This window comes from Botryllus schlosseri, chromosome 6, assembly GCF_051294905.1.
Source record: "Botryllus schlosseri isolate E-star chromosome 6, Bs_hap1, whole genome shotgun sequence".
Lineage (NCBI taxonomy): Eukaryota > Metazoa > Chordata > Ascidiacea > Stolidobranchia > Styelidae > Botryllus > Botryllus schlosseri.
In genome coordinates this window covers 26567433-26585136 of record NC_137241.1, presented here as the reverse complement: position 1 = coordinate 26585136, position 17704 = coordinate 26567433, and the positions used below count along the sequence as shown (strand labels likewise).

Here is a 17704-nt window from a genome sequence, read left to right as displayed (position 1 = left end):
GGTTACAGTGGTGGGGAAAATATTTGAAGCAATAATTACCACCGATAAAACAGTTCTTTTGTAAGTGGAGCATGATTTCAGTATTCAAAAAATTCGACTTATTCCGATTCGAGTTGGCTCAGTGGCGAATACTCGTCATGTTCAGTGATTTGTATAGATAGGGTTGTGGTCACGGTCACGTGATCGTTCAATATCAAACAAATCTGAAGTAACTCGCGCATTCGTGGTTGTAGGTTGCAGCATCGTGGCGTATAATAGTTATCACTCTATATTACGCGCGGTCAAAGTCATTCGGAAATGTCGGGAAAACAGCAATCGAGTAATGCCGGTGGTTCATTGTATGCCCGACAAAATCTTGTACCTCAGAGTAAGTACGCCGACTTACTTGCGGTTATTGAAGAGCTTGGAAAAGACATCAAGCCAACATATGCCGGCAGTAGGAGTGCAACGGAGCGACTGAAAAGAGGGATACTCCACGCTAGAGCACTTGTAAGAGAATGCCTGATTGAAACCGAAAGAAGTGCACGATCTTGAAACAAGCCAAACTTATTACGAAAGTGATGGTGTCTTCTACTACACTACTATATGCTCTACGAAAACTCAACTAACCGTTTTGATCTTGATGGATTCTCTAGAGATGAACACTACCGGTATTCCTGTATTGAAATGTGTTACTCGTTCAAGGTTTAACCCTTGTCACAAAATAACATGCACTAATATTTTATTATGCGGTAATGTGTCTTCGTTGCATTTCATTATCGACATCCTTTGCACCTGATTGGAATCGTTGGCCTTTTTGCCTGATATATCAGGTGAGCAGCGATGATTTTCCAAGTTAAAGTAATTTAATAAAAATAATTAAAAAATGAAATATAATGTGAGCAGAGGACACCGATTCCGAGCGAGATAGTGTAATGGTTATGCGTCCGGCTTCTCGAGCGGTAGGTCGTGGGTTCGATCCCCGGCCGGGTCATACCAAAGACTCGAAAAATGGTATCCGCAGCTATCCTGCTAGGCGCTCAGCAATCACGGATAGCATGGAGGAGAAAAAAAAACGGGGGCGCAGACTAGATGACCTCATGGGGCCGTATCGCAACTCCGTCGCCAAAGCATCTCGATGGTGCAGGCGAGAAAGAATATCATATCTCTCTCTCTCTCTCTTTGCAAAATGATTACTGCGCTTTGCCGGTTATGAAACAGTAGCCAGCATGTGGGTTGCTGAACTGAGGACACTATGCAAAGTTGATTCTAATCATTTTCATTGGCCACAATAAGATGTTCTTCATACAATTGTTCATTCGCAAATGGCTGCTGGATTTTGAATGTTGTGAATTCTGTGTGATTTCACCAAGAATTACAATGGATGGAATCACCATGGTTATGGTAGCTTGGTAGGCTAACGCACGTTCTCAACTCAACTATGGTGACTTCCCCTCCCCGAATGGGTCACTCATGGCCAAGACTGGAATCAGTGGTTGTTTTCGACAACATGTTGTGCGTGACATACGGATTTCTCGTGTGATTGAAAAATTTCATCCGTGTGACGGAAAGGATTCGATACCGTACTGAATTACTTATTAAACAACACAATGTGGTAAAATAGACCTGGTATACGCCGGACTAAGGTTACGCTGTATATTCGCGTTTGCGCAAATGCCACGCTTGCTTGCGTTCATTGTAAAGCGCAAGCGCCTTATTCTGAATCTGCAATCTGGTATCGCTTTGTAACGTCAGCATAATTCATTATTCGGCGTGATCAGATATAAATGCTCGCGTGCCGTTACCTGCCACCGATTCCACCCTGGCTCATGGCTTGTTCTTTTGTTGTATGATCCATCAAATATTATGTGGCACATTTTAGCTGCATGACAGGCGTCATTTGCCATGTTGAGTAACTGACATCTGCAGCTGGTGCAGTTTCGCTGCACATGGTCCCGGGCTGTGATAGGCTTGAATCACTGTGTCTTCCGATGGCACAAGTCAAGACCGTTGAATCAAATAGATAATAATGTCGATCATAATATATCTATATTTGGTAGTGTTGAGGACCCATGATGACTGCAGAATGTCGAAAATACCACAGTTGTTTTCAGAGGACTTCATTGTTGACTTCTTCTTTTGGCGTTTAGACGGCCAGTTCTGTGCTTTGCCAACATTATTTGCTATATAACCACACCCCTGATGGGTGGGCTGTCACAATTGTAAAGTGGCGCTGGATTATGAGGTACCCTGCTGTTGAATGGAAAATCACAAGTTGACATATATCCGAGATATGGCTTGAATGTTCTTCTTTCTTTTGTGTAGCGATATCTAATAACATATTGAAAGCCGCTGCAACTCTACAAGTAGAGTGCTGATTAGTTCTGATTCAGAAGATCTGTTATGCACCTGACTGCATGTGAGTGATCAATTTGTTTGTCAATTCTGTAGGTATTTTTAAATAAATTGATTTTATTTTACAGCCGTAGGAAAGTCAAGGTAAGCCATTTTATGTTTTGTTTACAGTTGGCCATTCTCTAATTCTCTCTTGATATAACAAACGTGTCTGTGGGTTAAAAAAGGTTTATATGTATCATGTTTACCATTTCAATTTAGAAATACAATTAATATGCCGCAGAATATACCATATTTAAAAACATTTGACTCGGCCCGCCAAGGTATGTTTTTAGCTTTTCACTTGGCCGATGTGGAAAAATAATCGCCCACCCCTGACCCAACTAGAAGTGATTTGATTAGGCCTTTAATTGGGTGGAAATTAGCTTGTTGGCTCTAGTTTTGAATAGAGTTTGAGTCCAAGGTGAAAGTTTATATAGCTGTCAGTTGGCGCCAGGGTTGTTTGAAACCGTATGGAACGAACGTGATGACAGGTTTTTGAGTTTGGCTGCTTCCTCAAATCTCATGACCGGAATGGGCTATGACACGATATACCTCATTATGAAACAGGCAAATTCTGGTGCGCCTTGTGTCTATGGCCGGAACTGGGACGTCTATAAAATACGCACGAGAAAGAACTGCTCCTAAAGTCGTCAGACTTGAATTTGACAGAGCTGGTATGTCATGAATCAACGTTCTTAACAGTATTTTTCAAACTGCTTACCGGTAATAGTTTTTTTTTGTTTAATGAAATGAAAATCAGTGACTGTATCGACATCAAATGAAGTTTTTCTAGTTCCATTTTGAACATTTCAATATGCGCTATATATAATTCAATTAGGATTTAGCCTATTGTTTCGTGTCAGATAATAATGGAATGAAGTGTTTCAGAAATTGCTTACCAATATTTGCAGTGTCAGAATTACCATTGCAATACAAATTCTTTGAAACGATAGCTGCTATTTTAAGATATTATACTTAATGTTATTGCCAGTAGCCTACCTAGAGTTCAATATTTCACATGTTAACCGATACTTTGTTTCAAGATGAACTGTAATCTCAAAGCTTACCAAAATCAGTTTGATTTAGGCATATGAAGGAATCTCAACCGCCGATTGCCGCTGCTATTTTCGCTTATTTTGGATATTTTTATGCTTCAATAATCCAATCGTTTTGCTACCCTTACACATATATTGGTGCCAAACCTTACGTTTTACTAAAGTAATGATACCACAACTGGTTACTCGAATACTGTCGTTTTTCCAGTGAACCAAAAAGTATTATTTGTCGAGGAAAAGAGGATTCAAGCGATTCCAGACCCGTTCTCCGTTAATCCGTGGGTACATAAACACAGGAAGCGTGCTCGTAACTGATGGTAATAGGGAGGGGCGTTTTGTCGTTGGTTTTACGGCATATGGCAAGTGCAAGCAAACCAGTCGAGACTAGCATCTTCAACAAGCTGTCCGAATTTCTGAAACCTCTACATATCGACGTCGTCAACGAAAGCTACAAGCATAACGTTCCAAAAGGATCTGAAAGCCATTTCAAGGCAAGTTGCAAACTTTGTCTGGTGTTATATTACCCACCTTTCAACGTCATCCCGAATGTTTAAACGTCTCTTAATGCCAATAGCAGCTCATTGACGCCACCATGTAAGTGGAATAAGAGACGCAACTAAAACTAGTCATATTTCAAGACTTTCTACTAACTAAACCACAAGTGGTTCCGATATCGAAGCGACTGTTTTCTATATGAACATCAGTAAAGGACGGGGTTTCTTGTTCAAAATGGGAGCGGCTCCTACCTCCAACCCCCCCCCCCCCCGAGCCCCCGAGCCCACCACTGTTAGTAATAAGGACTCTGAGCTAGCAATACTGCAAGGACATTACAAAACAGATAACCGATAATATATGTTTTGTAGTTTCTTTGATTTTACAAGAACTACAGCTACTCAACAAACCAAGTTATTTGGTAGTTTGTACATTAGTCTGGTTGATACACTTGGTAATAGGAGCCATAGGTAATAAACGCATATTGTTCTGAGTAGACTTACTTCAGAGGTTCCTAACCTGTGGGCCATTACCCTCCTAGAACGCCATGAAAAAATTTCAACAATGTTATTTTTAAAGATAAAGAAGCCCCGTAACTTAAATGGATTCAATATGACATGTGGCTGGCTCTTTGACATTGTCAGAGCAAATACAGTGTCAACCATCACATTGACTAAATTATAGGCTACTATGTAGTTTACTGTATACACCAGTTGTTTAATTAACTGAAACTTCTTATTAAAGACGCTGAAAAATGGGGGGGGGCATTGATTTCTGAAATTTTTCTAATGGGGCCCATGGTGTGAAAAGGCTTGGGAACTCCTGATTTACAAGAATGTTGGAATTCTGTGAATAACTTATTGTTAGGGTCGATGTGCTTAAAGTCGTCGCATTCGGTTGTAAAGTGAACCGGCTCCCCAGCCCTTGCAAATGGTTTTCAGCAATGTCAGTAACCTGTGTATTTTGGACTATTTTACAGGTTGTTGTTGTCTCTGAGCAATTCTCCGGGAAATCCTTGATCGATCGCCACAGACTCGTGAATACCATTTTGCAAGACGAACTGTCTGGTCCGGTCCACGCGCTCTCAATTCAAGCCAAAACTTCAGAACAGTGGGAAAAGTCAGGGCACAAAGTATCCCAAACTCCTCCCTGCCTCGGCGGATCTGGAAAATAAACCATGGAATTGAATGCGAGAAATCCTCTCCAAAGCGTCTCATTTTCAGGCATCGTAGATGCTCTGAATACCGATATTGTTTGCTGCGCATTTTCCGACTATAATTTCATCATTGTGACCCACTACCAAAAGCCAGGATCTTTTCTGCGTGTCACTGTTAACGAGTCGGGACCTGTTGGAAGATCGGACTCTGACACGATATTCAGTACCAAAGTTGTGTGTGGTGTTGATCACGATTATGACCATGTTTATGCTAGAGCGATTGCACAATCTGTTGCCAAGCATGTGAAGGAGAAGGCCAAGGTGGCAGGTATTCCTGTTACTCATAAACCTTTGCTCTGTAGCTTGGCATTAAAGGAGCATTCGAAAGACGCATTGAAAGAGCTGTGTGATATTTTGAAGGACAAATTAATTCATATTTTCTAAAATTTACTTCAATTTTTCACGCAACACGATTCATTGGATTATTTGATCGTCTCTTCACTTCATGTTTGGAATATAGTTTGGCGATTTCGCATTGCATGGGCTTCTCTGTAACAGACTTACCATATTTTGAAAATCTAAAAAGAGGACACTTTTTCAGAAATTTGAGACTTGCAAAACCGGAGAAGAATTCCCCAAAACCGGTGAATTTTTCCCACTTTGCGATCAGCTGACTAAAAAAAAAGGTCATCTTTTCCGCTCAGAGCTCAAAATACCGTTTTTCTTCCTGCTTTGCTAAGTGGATGACTAAAAAAAAAAGGTCATCTTTCCGCCCAGAGCTAAAATAACCGTTTCTCACTCCGAAATGCCCGCCGGGGCGTCAGTTCTCTGCTAATTTACGGCATATCACTCGGAATTTGTTCTAAATTGACCTAAATTCTCAAAGAGGACAAAATCTCAAAAAAGAGGACAAAAGGGCGTCCTCCGAGGACACTTTCGAAAAAGACAAAAAAGAGGACGTATGGTAACCCTACTGTATAAGGGCTTGATCACTGAACTTGCAGTCGTTCTCTGGTAAGGATCCTTGACATGTTTTGAATTAATAAGAACTTGCAGACTAACGTCCCCCTCCAACTACTACCTCTTTAAGATTTACGGCACCTGAAGATAATCGAAATGATTTGAAGTGGGGGCCAATGGCGTACATGATTCCGGATGTCGTTTGAAACGTTTAACGGATAGTGGGGTTGTTTGAATCGAGATATAGAAAGGCTACTCCAAGTTGTTTCGACACCTTCCTATCTTTTCATTGTATCGCAGTCTTGTGATGTTTTGAAACAATAAAAATATTAATAAACCTGATTGTTTGATTGCGATCGAATATTCTAAGAAGCAAGACATGAAGTCGAAGTTCGACCTGGATAGTTGTGTTTTCTTGAGCGAATAACTAGTTCAACAGAATATATGGGCATTAAGACGGAAAATATATTCTGCTAGTTTGCCTAAATTTAGTAACATGCCAGAACGAAAGATAGATGATATAGCTTAGCTCAGTGATTGAGCCATAATACGCGATAAATGATGCGAGACATTATTCGGCACTATTATTGTCAAGTCATTCTACGTTTAGCAAGCGATGTGCATTCACGCAACTTCGAACGTATGGTTCAATGGTTGCAATAGCTTAGTTGTGGGATATTATACCTGGGCTGATTTTACAGAGGATTTAGGAAATAACATCCTACCGCTATGTTCCGGAATCAGTACGATAACGATGTCACAGTTTGGAGTCCCCAAGGTCGTATCCATCAGTTGGAATACGCTATGGAAGCCGTGAAACAAGGATCTGCGACTGTCGGTCTGAAGTCTCGCACTCACGCCGTAATTGTTGCTTTAAAAAGAGCCCAATCCGACCTGACTGCTCATCAAAAAAAGCTAGTAAGGATCGCACCTCATATCGTTATCGGAATATCAGGTCTAACTGCAGATGGTCGTTCGCTAGGAAACTATATGCGCACTGAATGTTTGCATTCTGAGTATGTATTTGATAGGCCGTTGCCTGTATCGAGATTGGTAACCGCGGTTGGAAATAAAACACAAAAGCCAACTCAAAGATATGGCCGTCGGCCATTCGGTGTTGGCATTCTTGTAGCTGGTTACGATGAGAAAGGTCCGCACATTTACCAAACCTGTCCGTCTGCAAATTTCTACAATTGTAAAGCGATGGCAATAGGGTCACGTTCTCAGAGTGCTCGCACGTATCTGGAACGTCACTGCTCTAAATTTCTGGATTGCTCCGCTGAAGAGTTGATTTCTCACGGACTGCGTGCGCTGCGAGAGACGTTACCTTCGGAACAAGAGCTTTCAACCAGTAATTGCTCGGTTTCTATTGTCGGCAAAGGTCAACATGTTGAAATTTATGATGACGAATCTGTCCAACCATTCTTAAAGAATATCGAGGATGCCAAAGCACCCGTTGCTGTTGAACCCATGCAAGACACTCCAGAAGTAGGACAAGGAGAACTCAGTGGTATGGTGCCACCAGTAAGTGCGCAACCGCCACAGGATGACGACCAGGCTATGGAAACTTAAATCATGAAATGGACAATGTAGACGAAGTTTTGAAGCAACCCTATTAGCTGCTGTGATTGCTTCGTTATATTTGCGTGGACTGGAATTCGATCACAAATTTGACTTGCAATCTGTAATATTTTAAGACAGTTGCAATGTCAATGACCGTCTTAAGATAAAGTATTTTGTTGGCTTGGTTTTCCTCATAGTTACATGCTATTTTCTAGTGCTATTTCTCACGTTGAAGCTTATTATTCGAGTTTTGAGCCTCACTCAATTGAACATATTTTTGAAAATTCTAGCATTGGCTAAATTGGTGGAGTTACATGGCCATTCTTTCTGTGAATATGAATATGTCTTGAACCAGACGAAAATTCACTGGACATATATGAGGCATATTAAATTTGGTGGACTTAACCATACGTTAGACTTGTGCTGCGCTACGTGGACCCTTTACATTTTACTGACCAAAATGCAATAAGGCCGCCAAGTGTGTATGATTATTGAATATCTTGTTGAATATTGCCGAATCTGTTGTCCATATTCAAATACCGATAGGCACACTATGGTTGGTCCGTTGAATAGGTCTGGGGTCAAGTATGTGAAATGTAACATCTTTTTGACATTTCCTGAAGATTGTAGCTGTTTAGTTCATAAATAGCAATATGACAGAACGATATAGTTTCTCACTTACCACCTTCAGGTTAGTATTTCATGATTATATCATTGAAGATTAGATAGCTTAACAAACTGTATGAACTTATCCAATCAAATCCATTCCACAGCCCAAGCGGAAAGCTCGTTCAGATTGAATATGCATTGAACGCGGTTGCTGCTGGTTCTCCGTCTGTTGGTATCAAAGCGCAAAACGGTGTCGTCCTAGCTACAGAGAAGAAGCAACGCTCCATTCTTTACGATGAATCCAGTATACATAAAGTTGAACCAATTACTCGAAATATTGGGATGATCTACAGTGGGATGGGACCAGACTACAGGTTGATATTTTTTTTATTATTGTTGCGGAATAAAGAGACCAACTTCTATGAACAGGCTATATTGTACATTTTACTAATCTGTTTTGTATCTGACGATTTCTTGATTGAATTTGTAGAGTTCTTGTGAAGAGAGCAAGAAAACTGGCTGAAGCATATTACTTAACCTACCAGGAACCAATTCCAACTCCTCAACTTGTTCAGAAAGTCGCATCTGTGATGCAAGAATATACTCAGTCAGGGTAAGAGTATTTTATTATTCGGCATTTCGATGCATGAAATTGGGTGATAGATCTTAGGGTTCCGCAATTTGTGATCTTTCATCTCTATTTTATCGATGGAATGCAAGATGCGATTGTGATGTGATTTTTCATTTCGCCCGCACCTTTGCAAATGCTACTAGAAGTATGCATAAGCTTGCCTACAGTGTGTGGCCAGTTCATCCTGATCTATCTTGATAGCATGATCACTAAATCGATGGTTCCCAACCTATATTTTGTCGCGAACGCGTTTTGAAAATTGTCGAGTTTAATATCTACCTTTGCCAATAATTTTGCAAAACTTGACTTGATTTTCTCACTACTGGCAAATTTTGAAGTGAAAATGTGCAAGATCCATTAAAAAAATTATTTCAACTGAGTATATGTAACGTACATTTATCCCTGTTTCAATATCTGAGTTAGAAGAAATGTCATGGATCCTAACCGAATGTAGAGTCAATTGATGGCCAGACATACCTACATTATTTTTCTACCTGCCAGATGTTCCCCACAGTCCATGTATAGATCAGTCGGACACGAACCCCATCACTGGGCCCTATATAAGGAGAAACATGCTATTTCAATGTGATTAGTTGCTCTTTGAAACGCTTAATGATCATTGATCGCTGATGCCTTTGTGAGATGTTGATAAAAGCAAGTATATTTTTCATCTTGCAGTGGTGTGCGACCATTTGGAGTTTCCTTGTTGATCTGTGGATGGGATGAGGATAGACCGTACCTTTTCCAGTGTGATCCTTCTGTAAGTCGCGCATCTGTTCTTTGTCCCGCATCTGACATGTCATGGTTCTATATTGTTTTTATGACTAGGGTGCATACTTTGCGTGGAAAGCGACAGCTCTTGGTAAAAATCATCTCAACGGGAAATCCTTCCTTGAAAAAAGGTGAGTGCAAAGTTTGTACCCGGCTGTTTTTGCTCATTGCAGTTTGGTATATATTCTCGTTCTTAGGCCAAGATAGGATATGTTCTCTGTAAGCAGAGGTGGTAATGAAATATTTCAACTTTATCGGAATTGGCTGCTAATTTTTTCCTACATGTGAAATTGCCATAATAGCCGCCTGAAGTAGCCCCTGTATCATGGTAACTGAATATATCTTCGAAACTTGCACCTATTTGTGTTTCTTTGAGTGATTCTACAATAGTTGCAAAGATACATCTTGTAATTTGGAAAGTGGTCACCTACTGACTGCCAAAAGTATCCAGCCCCTCGACCAAATTTACTTTTCTTAAGTAGCCTACTTTTTTCACATTTTTATTTTGTACTTCAAAAAGTACTTGAGTAGTCTTGGGAATTGCTACTTCTACCTGTAATTGAGTAGAAATTTACAGTGTTACTTTTACTACTTTGACCAGCTATGTCTGTACGTGGGAGAACCTCACCTCGGCTACTTTCTATTATATGATATTTTTCAGGTACACCGAAGAACTTGAACTTGAAGACGCCGTCCATACGGCTATTCTCACTCTGAAGGTAGCTACTTATGATTATAACTATGTCGATGTCCGTAGAGCTAATATCACGTTCTACAAATCACTCGAGACGCACATGGTGATGCTTGGTGCGGATTTGACTGTTTTCACTTGTATTATAGTCGTGTCAAAACTAATTTTCTACTTGACAATAAGAATTAGATTGGTATGTGATGTGAAAATACTGTGAAAAGCCCCAAAGAAGTGGGAAGTAATATAACTTGCAAGTAGACAAACTTTCTTTAACAGCTTCTTCGAGGTACAGAACTTCAATATACAATTGAATAGTATATTCATATTCATATTGAAATGAACCCGGATATTTCGGCTGACACTCGTCAGCAACTAGTAGAGAATTCAGAAGAATATTGTATCGCAAAATATGACGTCAAAAGCATGAAATGTCGAATACGAGAGCTTACTTCAATAAAAAGTGAAATTGTTTCGTTCGGGGCTACCTGTGGTCAAAGTCCGCGTAGGGGACTGAAGCACTTACAATTTCAGGTAATTGCGCTGAGTTTTCTCCAACGACGTAAGGATATGATAATACCCACTCCTGCTATTGAAGAATATCTTTTGGCATCTCCACATAAGTTTCCACAATGGATGAATGGCCTGTATAATATCTTCCTTATACTACCATTGCTGCCGTATGCTCTTATGACATCTAAAGATCTCTAACGCGTTCTTCCTCTCTTGCAACACTTACAATTTCTTTTTAGGAATCGTTCGAAGGTCAAATGACGGAAGATAATATCGAGGTCGGCATCTGTGACACAACGGGATTTCGGCGGTTAATGCCTGCGGAGGTCAAGGACTATCTTGCCGCCATTGCCTAATTTATAGTTATTCTGTTTAGCAAGTGTATCCCCGTTATTTTGTCGAGCTAGGTCGTGGCGTGCATCGGCGCTCCATGATTTTGGTCTAATACATCTACGCATGGTTTACTGCTATCGACCGCGTTCCACGTCTTTTATTTTCCTCTGCTCTCTGATCGGTGGTTGATGTGACGTGTTGAATAAATTTTCTGTCTTGTTTCATGATGCAATGCGTAAATTGGTTTTATCGGGCCGCTGACGAGACATTCGTCCGTTAGGCAGCGCACCATGATGGTCCTAAACGAAGTTGTTAGTTATGTGGTCAACTGGTGGGGTGTATGTCAGAGGTATTAGTTGTGGGAAGAAATGGCGGTTATGCTGCAGGTAGGCTATAGATCAGGGGTGGCAAACATGCGGCCCGCTTTGCGATTCTGAGAAAGTGCTGGATTACATTTCGGTAAATGTTGAGTATTTTAATACGAAATACTTTCATTAAATAAACCCTCAAGACAGAAAATGTTGAGTATGTTTATAGTGGTGTTGAAGTTTCACTGTAATGGCCATGAGCAACAAGTCCCTGCCATTGACACCTTAATTCCGAGACCGAAAAAGTACACTGAACTCCGAGTTTTGTGGAAAAATATACCTAAACGTAGTAGTTATTCGCAGAAGTGAAAACCCCAGTAAGAAACCGGTATATGCAGGCTGCAGAGAGAACATTATTTTTGCGCAAAAATAGATATAAAGTATCTGTGGTGGCACTTCATTTTCTCTTATGACGTAACACCTCGACTTCCAGAAAAAAACGAATAGCGACATAATAATAATGAACTAAATTTCAACGTCCGTGTTAACAGTTAAATCTCGTGTATTCCTCATAACGAATACATACGAGTATTGCCAGATTACGACTAAACAAAGCCATCACAGCAATATGCCAACGGAATAATAATCGTTGAGTTTTATTTTTCATCTGAACAAGTCACACACAATGCGATAAGACACAATTCGATGTCACACAATTTATATAACTATTATAATATATTCAATCGACGAATCATCGTCATTTTGCCAATTCCATTGTTTGCGGATAAAGGTGTGGATATAATATAGAACCCTATGATAGGGTTGCCATACGTCCGGAATTTCCCGGACATGTCCGGAATTTCACTGTTCAAACTAGCGTCCGGGAGGAATGTCTGAAATATGCCAAATGTCCGGAATTTCCCGGACATGTCCGGAATTTCCCTGTTCAAACTAGCGTCCGGGAGGAATGTCTGAAATATGCCAAATGTCCGGAATTTTGAAGACTCAACGTATGCTCATAATTTTTTCGTAAATCAGCATAAAAACAATATTTTTGGGACTATTTATGCTGATGCATGATATATTTCTTCGCGCTGCGCGCGATTTACGTGTCGCATTTATTGATTTTAATATGGAGACTATAACCACCCGCGCAAAAACTGCAATAAAGTATAAATAAAAACAACCTTCATTTACTGGAATAAACCTAATTGTAATCACAATTATAGGAGAACGGCATATTCCTAGAGATCGTTAAGGCCGTTTAAATGCTATATTCAAAGATAGTGGTTCCAAACGGGGGGTCGTTTGCCTTGATTCTGGGGTTTGTGAATATGTTGATCGTAATCAGCTTCCAAAATAGCCCTGACTTCTTGCTGACTTCTTTTAGTTATAAGCTCGTCAAATTTTGATCTGGGCCACGGAACATTTTCAAATTGGGGATGGAGTCGCGACCATAAAAGTATAGAATGCAAACAACGTTTACATTCTATAATAAAAGGTTGGAAACCACTGGATATGGGGTGTTTATAAAGCTCCGTGGTGCGCACCGGCATAAGGCTGATAAACAATCTTATCGGTAGGACATGAACAATTGAACATGACTTAACGATTTGCAATTACGCACCCTGTATTTTCGAACTCATTATCCTCCACCATCCTCCACCAGCTCTACCGCTAACTCTGATCATGTGGGCGGAGAGTAGTATCTAATCGTTGGGTTATAATTTCCATCTGAACAAGTCACACACAAATGACACAATTTACAATGCGATAAGACAGAATGCGATGTAATGAACAGATAGGAGGAAGGATATCAAACGACACGCAGTTGCGATCCTTTTTAGACTGACATCCACCTCGGCCTAGGGTGCCCGATGTAACAGTTATTTTCGACGTTGATCTTTTAAAGTCGCGGCCCTTTCTAGTTCTTTCCAACCCTTGTGAGTGCTTTATAGTCAGGTCTTTTTCTGGGCTTTTTTATCGCCGTAAGAACGGTGAGGGCGGGGAAAGAGGGGCCCAGATGAGCCTCCGACAGGAATCGAACCGGTGCCGCCCGATTTGTGGGAGCTTATCGTTAGCACACACAGCCATATACTACTGAACCGGATCGTGACCACCTCTATGGTCTATGAGCAAAGCTTTACTAGTGTGACGTCATAAATCATTTTGAAATCGACCAGTGGGCACTAAAGAGTGTCCGGAATTTGGGTTACTGAAATATGGTAACCCTACCCTATGATCAATAGGATATATAATTGAGTATTCAAGTGCACAACACATGCATGGATTTTGAGGTAACATTTTGGAATAATGTGACTATATGGTCCGGCCCGCGAGCCGCTTGAAGGTCCGAATCCGGCCAGCGACGCAACTTCAGTTTGACATCCCTGCTATAGATGCTTTCTCCAAGACGAAACAGCCGAGGATCTATATCAGGGGTCGCCAACTCAAAACGTCTCGCGAGGTGCTTTTCAAATTTCGTAGAGGCCACAAAAATGCAATATCGAGACGGCCAGTAGGCCCACAGCGTTTTGAAAACTTCACGTCAGTCCGGCGTACAGCGCTGTGCTCTCTGATGTGAACGACCGGCATAGATACACTAAAGCAGGGGCGGGCAACTTTTCCGGTCGGCATGCCGGATATGGGAAAACGAAGCATTTGGCGGGCCGGATTACAGAATATATACATTAATCGCATTAATCAATCTATATAACAAATGAATCGTATTCAATGTGAACATCAAGTTTAAAGCATTATAGACCAGACATGGGGTAATCGCGATTAGTAATCGTAATCGATTACGGCGATTACAGCATTTCCAAGTAATCGTAATCGCAATCGATTACATTGGAAAAAATTCCAAAGTAATCGTAATCGTAATCGACTACTTCGCATATCTAATCGATTTCTTTGTGTAATAACGATTACTTTTTATTTGTACAAGGACCATGACTTAAACTGAACATTTCTCAACAAGGAAGCGATATTATATCACGTTTATTGATAGCACCAACGTCTTATTTTCAAACGCCACTGCTCATTATTACGTCAGAAGTATTGGCTTTGCTTATCATTGCGTAAGAAGTATCCACACATAGTAAACAGATATCCGATGTACAATGTAGGCTACATCACATTGTACATTGTAATGTGATTGTAAAAACACCCGCTCGCTATGGATATGAGATCTTCAGTGCAGTACAGACGTCACTCCTCGCAGCGGGAAAATAATCACCACTCTGCCTAATTCCACATAGTAACTTATTAATTGATGTTTAGGTAATGGGTATGCTTAATTAAACGCAGTTGGATCGTTGTTGTTTGGCGAGCCGTATGCCTATGTATCTGCGTACGTACACCGGAAATCGCTTTGAAATTTTGTACTACTAAGATGAGACATTACGATTTTTACACTGAAGCAATAAAAACGAACAGCTGCATTTATATATCATAACCGAGCCTTTATGTCTCGTAACGGCAGCTTGCAGCATATCTGTATTAAATGGAAGGCAGAATTTCATGTTCATTTTATCTTTTTCTCATATGACTCTATTTGAAACGGGCGCCAATCGTTATTTTCCAATTCTTTACTCAATATTTGGACCAGCGCCATAGCATCCCGCTTATGCACCATGTTAGTGTGGGTTGTAGAATCAGGACCAAAACAGCAATTCGTTCCCCCACTCCAAACGTTGGTTTTGGGATGGCTCCCATAAGGTAGTCAATTTTCAGGTTGATGACTGAAATTCGTTAGTAATATTTATAATTACATAATATTATTATTCATTTTCAATCCTTTCGCAGCCACCGATGTCCAGATTTACCGGTCGAGCTGCGAGCTCGTAATTTATATTTATAACATCTGATATGTTGTTATAATTACATAATTGCATGGCGTTTGTTATATAATCTAAAGATATTGTAGTCACCCAAACGTGTAGCAGACTAAAAATGTCGTGGGACGCACACACAAATTCCCATGCATTCATTCCTCTGAGGGTGCCCGGGTTACATATGCATTTTGGGGTTCAGATCGGGAGGACATGCCTATTCATCACGTCCATCCATCGTGGCTATTGACAATAAACACATACCTAAAGTTTCGGCGTAAGACTTTTTTGGTAGCACACGTCGTGGAATCACATGTTGGCTGAAACTGCACCGGCCTTTGATGCGGTAATGACGTGCACCGAACTTCCTATTGCTATAAAGTAGACATGCTTTTTTGCTTACGGGTAGACGTATGCATTTCAGAACCAAGGTATCTACAGAAATTAAATTGCGAAGCTTGACGAAAATTTTCATGTTGATTAAATTTCTCGAAAATAATCTACAATTTATGTTGATTTACGGAATACTTCTGATTACCCTTCAAGCTCGCTCCAGGACCGTAACTATACCGCACCCCGAAACCCTCAAATGGGGGGGGGGTATAGAAATTGTCAGTTCGGCGTCGGCCATTACCGCGCCACGACGCATCAATACATACGAAGTGCAATACGCAACTCCGATAAGTGTGCAAGAACGATAAGCAGCGAAAAAACTCGACCTACTGCCCTTATGCTGTCCGAAAACTTTTATATGCATACAAATATGTTCAATTGTCCATAGTAGCCTATAAATGACTGGCGCCAAATGTTCTTGTACTGACAATCTGCAAGAAAAGTGCCACCCCGCAGAGAAAAAATATTTGCCAGTGAAGAAATACCAATTTGAAATCGTGTGCTTTTTTTAGTTTAATACGTTTGGGCGATTTTAATATCATCTGACGTAGCAGACAGGAATACATGAAATAACAACGGGCCCACCCGAATATGTTCATTGTTCAATTATTATTTACGGGCCTGACATTTTCCCAGGCAACAACTCACTTAGCGCTACCGGTAAATCTGATTACATGGGCAGAGAGAGGATAAAAAAATTATAGCAGTATATATGCAATTCCCAATAATATTGACCGAATCAATATTAAATTATATAAAATTATAAAAAAAATTATGATCCCCGGGTGCCCAAGACAAATGATTTTTTGGTGGGGGGGGGGAGGGACGAAGTGGTGTTTCGGCCCTTTCTCCCTCACCATCATATTAGGGAGTTTGGGGTGCGGTAGTTACGGACCTGCCAAGAATGCAAATCGGTGGGTGCGATAAATGGTCCCATATAAAGTTGAGCAAATATTATGACGTAACAAGAAAATGACGTATCATCGATAAAAAGGTTGTTTTCAGGCCTTTTCATCGTAATCCTTATATTGTCTTCCAATACATTTTCTTGGTTTTCTAAGCAAAATGAATGTAATCGTGAGTAATCGTGATTACTTTGCCAATGTAATCGTAATCGTAATCGACTACTTCCTGATTTTGCTTTAATCGTAATCGTAATCGTAATCGCGGGATTCAGAAGTAATCGTAATCGCAATCGATTACATTCATGAAGTAATCACCCCATGTCTGTTATAGACACCAAAGCAGTAGCCTATTTAATAATTAACAGTAGCTGTTGAAGTCAATCGGACATCTGTGGCCGGTCGGAGTTGTCAAGTTCTTTCGGCGCTGGCTGCATGTTGTAGAAACCCTAAGTAAAGACTGCACGTTAACATCAGTTATATTGGAACGTAGCCTTGTCTCGTTAATGTTCACTGTCGACAATATATGTGAACTCGAACAGAGCAAGTAGTTTCGTCCATCTTTCCCAGGTTAGCAAACTATTGGATTCATTCTGTGACGCATAAAATTTGTCAATACTTTCAGATTAAAGAGCTACTTGGAGGTACAGAACTTCAATATACAATTGAATAGTATGTTCGTATTGAAATGTACCCAAATATTTTTGGCTGACACTCGTCAGGGGTAATCGTCAGCAATTAGTAGAGAATTGGAAAGAACATTGTATATCAACAATCGTATCACAAAATATGACGTCGCCTGCTTGGAATGTATTCTTAAATAAGAAAGCGTCCAATGTACTATTTTAAGATGGTACACGAACTCCTTCTGTGGATAAAGCTTGGGCTGATGCATTTTGATAAAGTTTGCGGCTTTTTTTTAGCATGCCCGTTAATCCTTTATGGGTGATAGATATGACGAGTCATATAGTATAGCCTAAAGCCTTCAAAATATTACATCTTGAAATTACGGCTTAAAATTCTAATATACCTGGTGGACCGGCAGGTAGCCTAAGTCGTCGCGGACCGGTGGTTGAGAACCACTGGATTAAATCCCTTACATCTTGTGTATTTTTCGATTG

General features: G+C 40.4%; 5 protein-coding genes across 5 annotated transcripts in view; 4 read left to right on the top strand and 1 right to left on the bottom strand.

The window, feature by feature from the left end:
* The window catches only part of LOC145440486 (uncharacterized), a 243284-nt gene that overhangs the window by 189580 nt on the left and 36000 nt on the right, over positions 1–17704 (bottom strand). The gene's annotated exons all lie outside the window — the stretch shown is intronic.
* On the top strand, positions 2463–5238 carry LOC145441867 (DNA-binding transcriptional regulator BolA-like). Its single transcript, XM_080319816.1, has 4 exons — positions 2463–2478; positions 2944–3050; positions 3640–3922; positions 4903–5238. The coding sequence occupies exons 3-4, from the start codon at positions 3746–3748 to the stop codon at positions 5095–5097; spliced, it is 372 nt and encodes a 123-aa protein (XP_080175942.1). The 5' UTR covers positions 2463–2478; positions 2944–3050; positions 3640–3745; the 3' UTR covers positions 5098–5238.
* LOC145440174 (proteasome assembly chaperone 3-like) lies at positions 5101–5523 on the top strand. Its single transcript, XM_080317751.1, has one exon. The coding sequence runs from the start codon at positions 5101–5103 to the stop codon at positions 5521–5523; it is 423 nt and encodes a 140-aa protein (XP_080173877.1).
* LOC145441865 (proteasome subunit alpha type-1-like) lies at positions 6656–8226 on the top strand. The gene has a single exon (XM_080319813.1). The coding sequence runs from the start codon at positions 6769–6771 to the stop codon at positions 7609–7611; it is 843 nt and encodes a 280-aa protein (XP_080175939.1). The 5' UTR covers positions 6656–6768; the 3' UTR covers positions 7612–8226.
* Positions 8151–11374, top strand: LOC145441866 (proteasome subunit alpha type-2). Its single transcript, XM_080319814.1, has 7 exons — positions 8151–8293; positions 8376–8585; positions 8702–8824; positions 9521–9602; positions 9671–9744; positions 10275–10332; positions 11054–11374. Exons 1-7 carry the CDS (start codon positions 8256–8258, stop codon positions 11168–11170), a joined length of 702 nt encoding a protein of 233 aa, XP_080175940.1. The 5' UTR covers positions 8151–8255; the 3' UTR covers positions 11171–11374.

Coding starts and splice junctions, on each gene's coding strand:
- LOC145441867 (XM_080319816.1), top strand. CDS start 3,746: ATGGTAATAGGGAGGGGCGTTTTGTCGTTGGTTTTACGGCATATGGCA. Junction 3,923..4,902: donor GATCTGAAAGCCATTTCAAG/GCAAGTTGCAAA, acceptor ACTATTTTACAG/GTTGTTGTTGTCTCTGAGCA.
- LOC145440174 (XM_080317751.1), top strand. CDS start 5,101: ATGGAATTGAATGCGAGAAATCCTCTCCAAAGCGTCTCATTTTCAGGC.
- LOC145441865 (XM_080319813.1), top strand. CDS start 6,769: ATGTTCCGGAATCAGTACGATAACGATGTCACAGTTTGGAGTCCCCAA.
- LOC145441866 (XM_080319814.1), top strand. CDS start 8,256: ATGACAGAACGATATAGTTTCTCACTTACCACCTTCAG. Junction 9,745..10,274: donor AAATCCTTCCTTGAAAAAAG/GTGAGTGCAAAG, acceptor GATATTTTTCAG/GTACACCGAAGAACTTGAAC. Junction 10,333..11,053: donor CGGCTATTCTCACTCTGAAG/GTAGCTACTTAT, acceptor ATTTCTTTTTAG/GAATCGTTCGAAGGTCAAAT.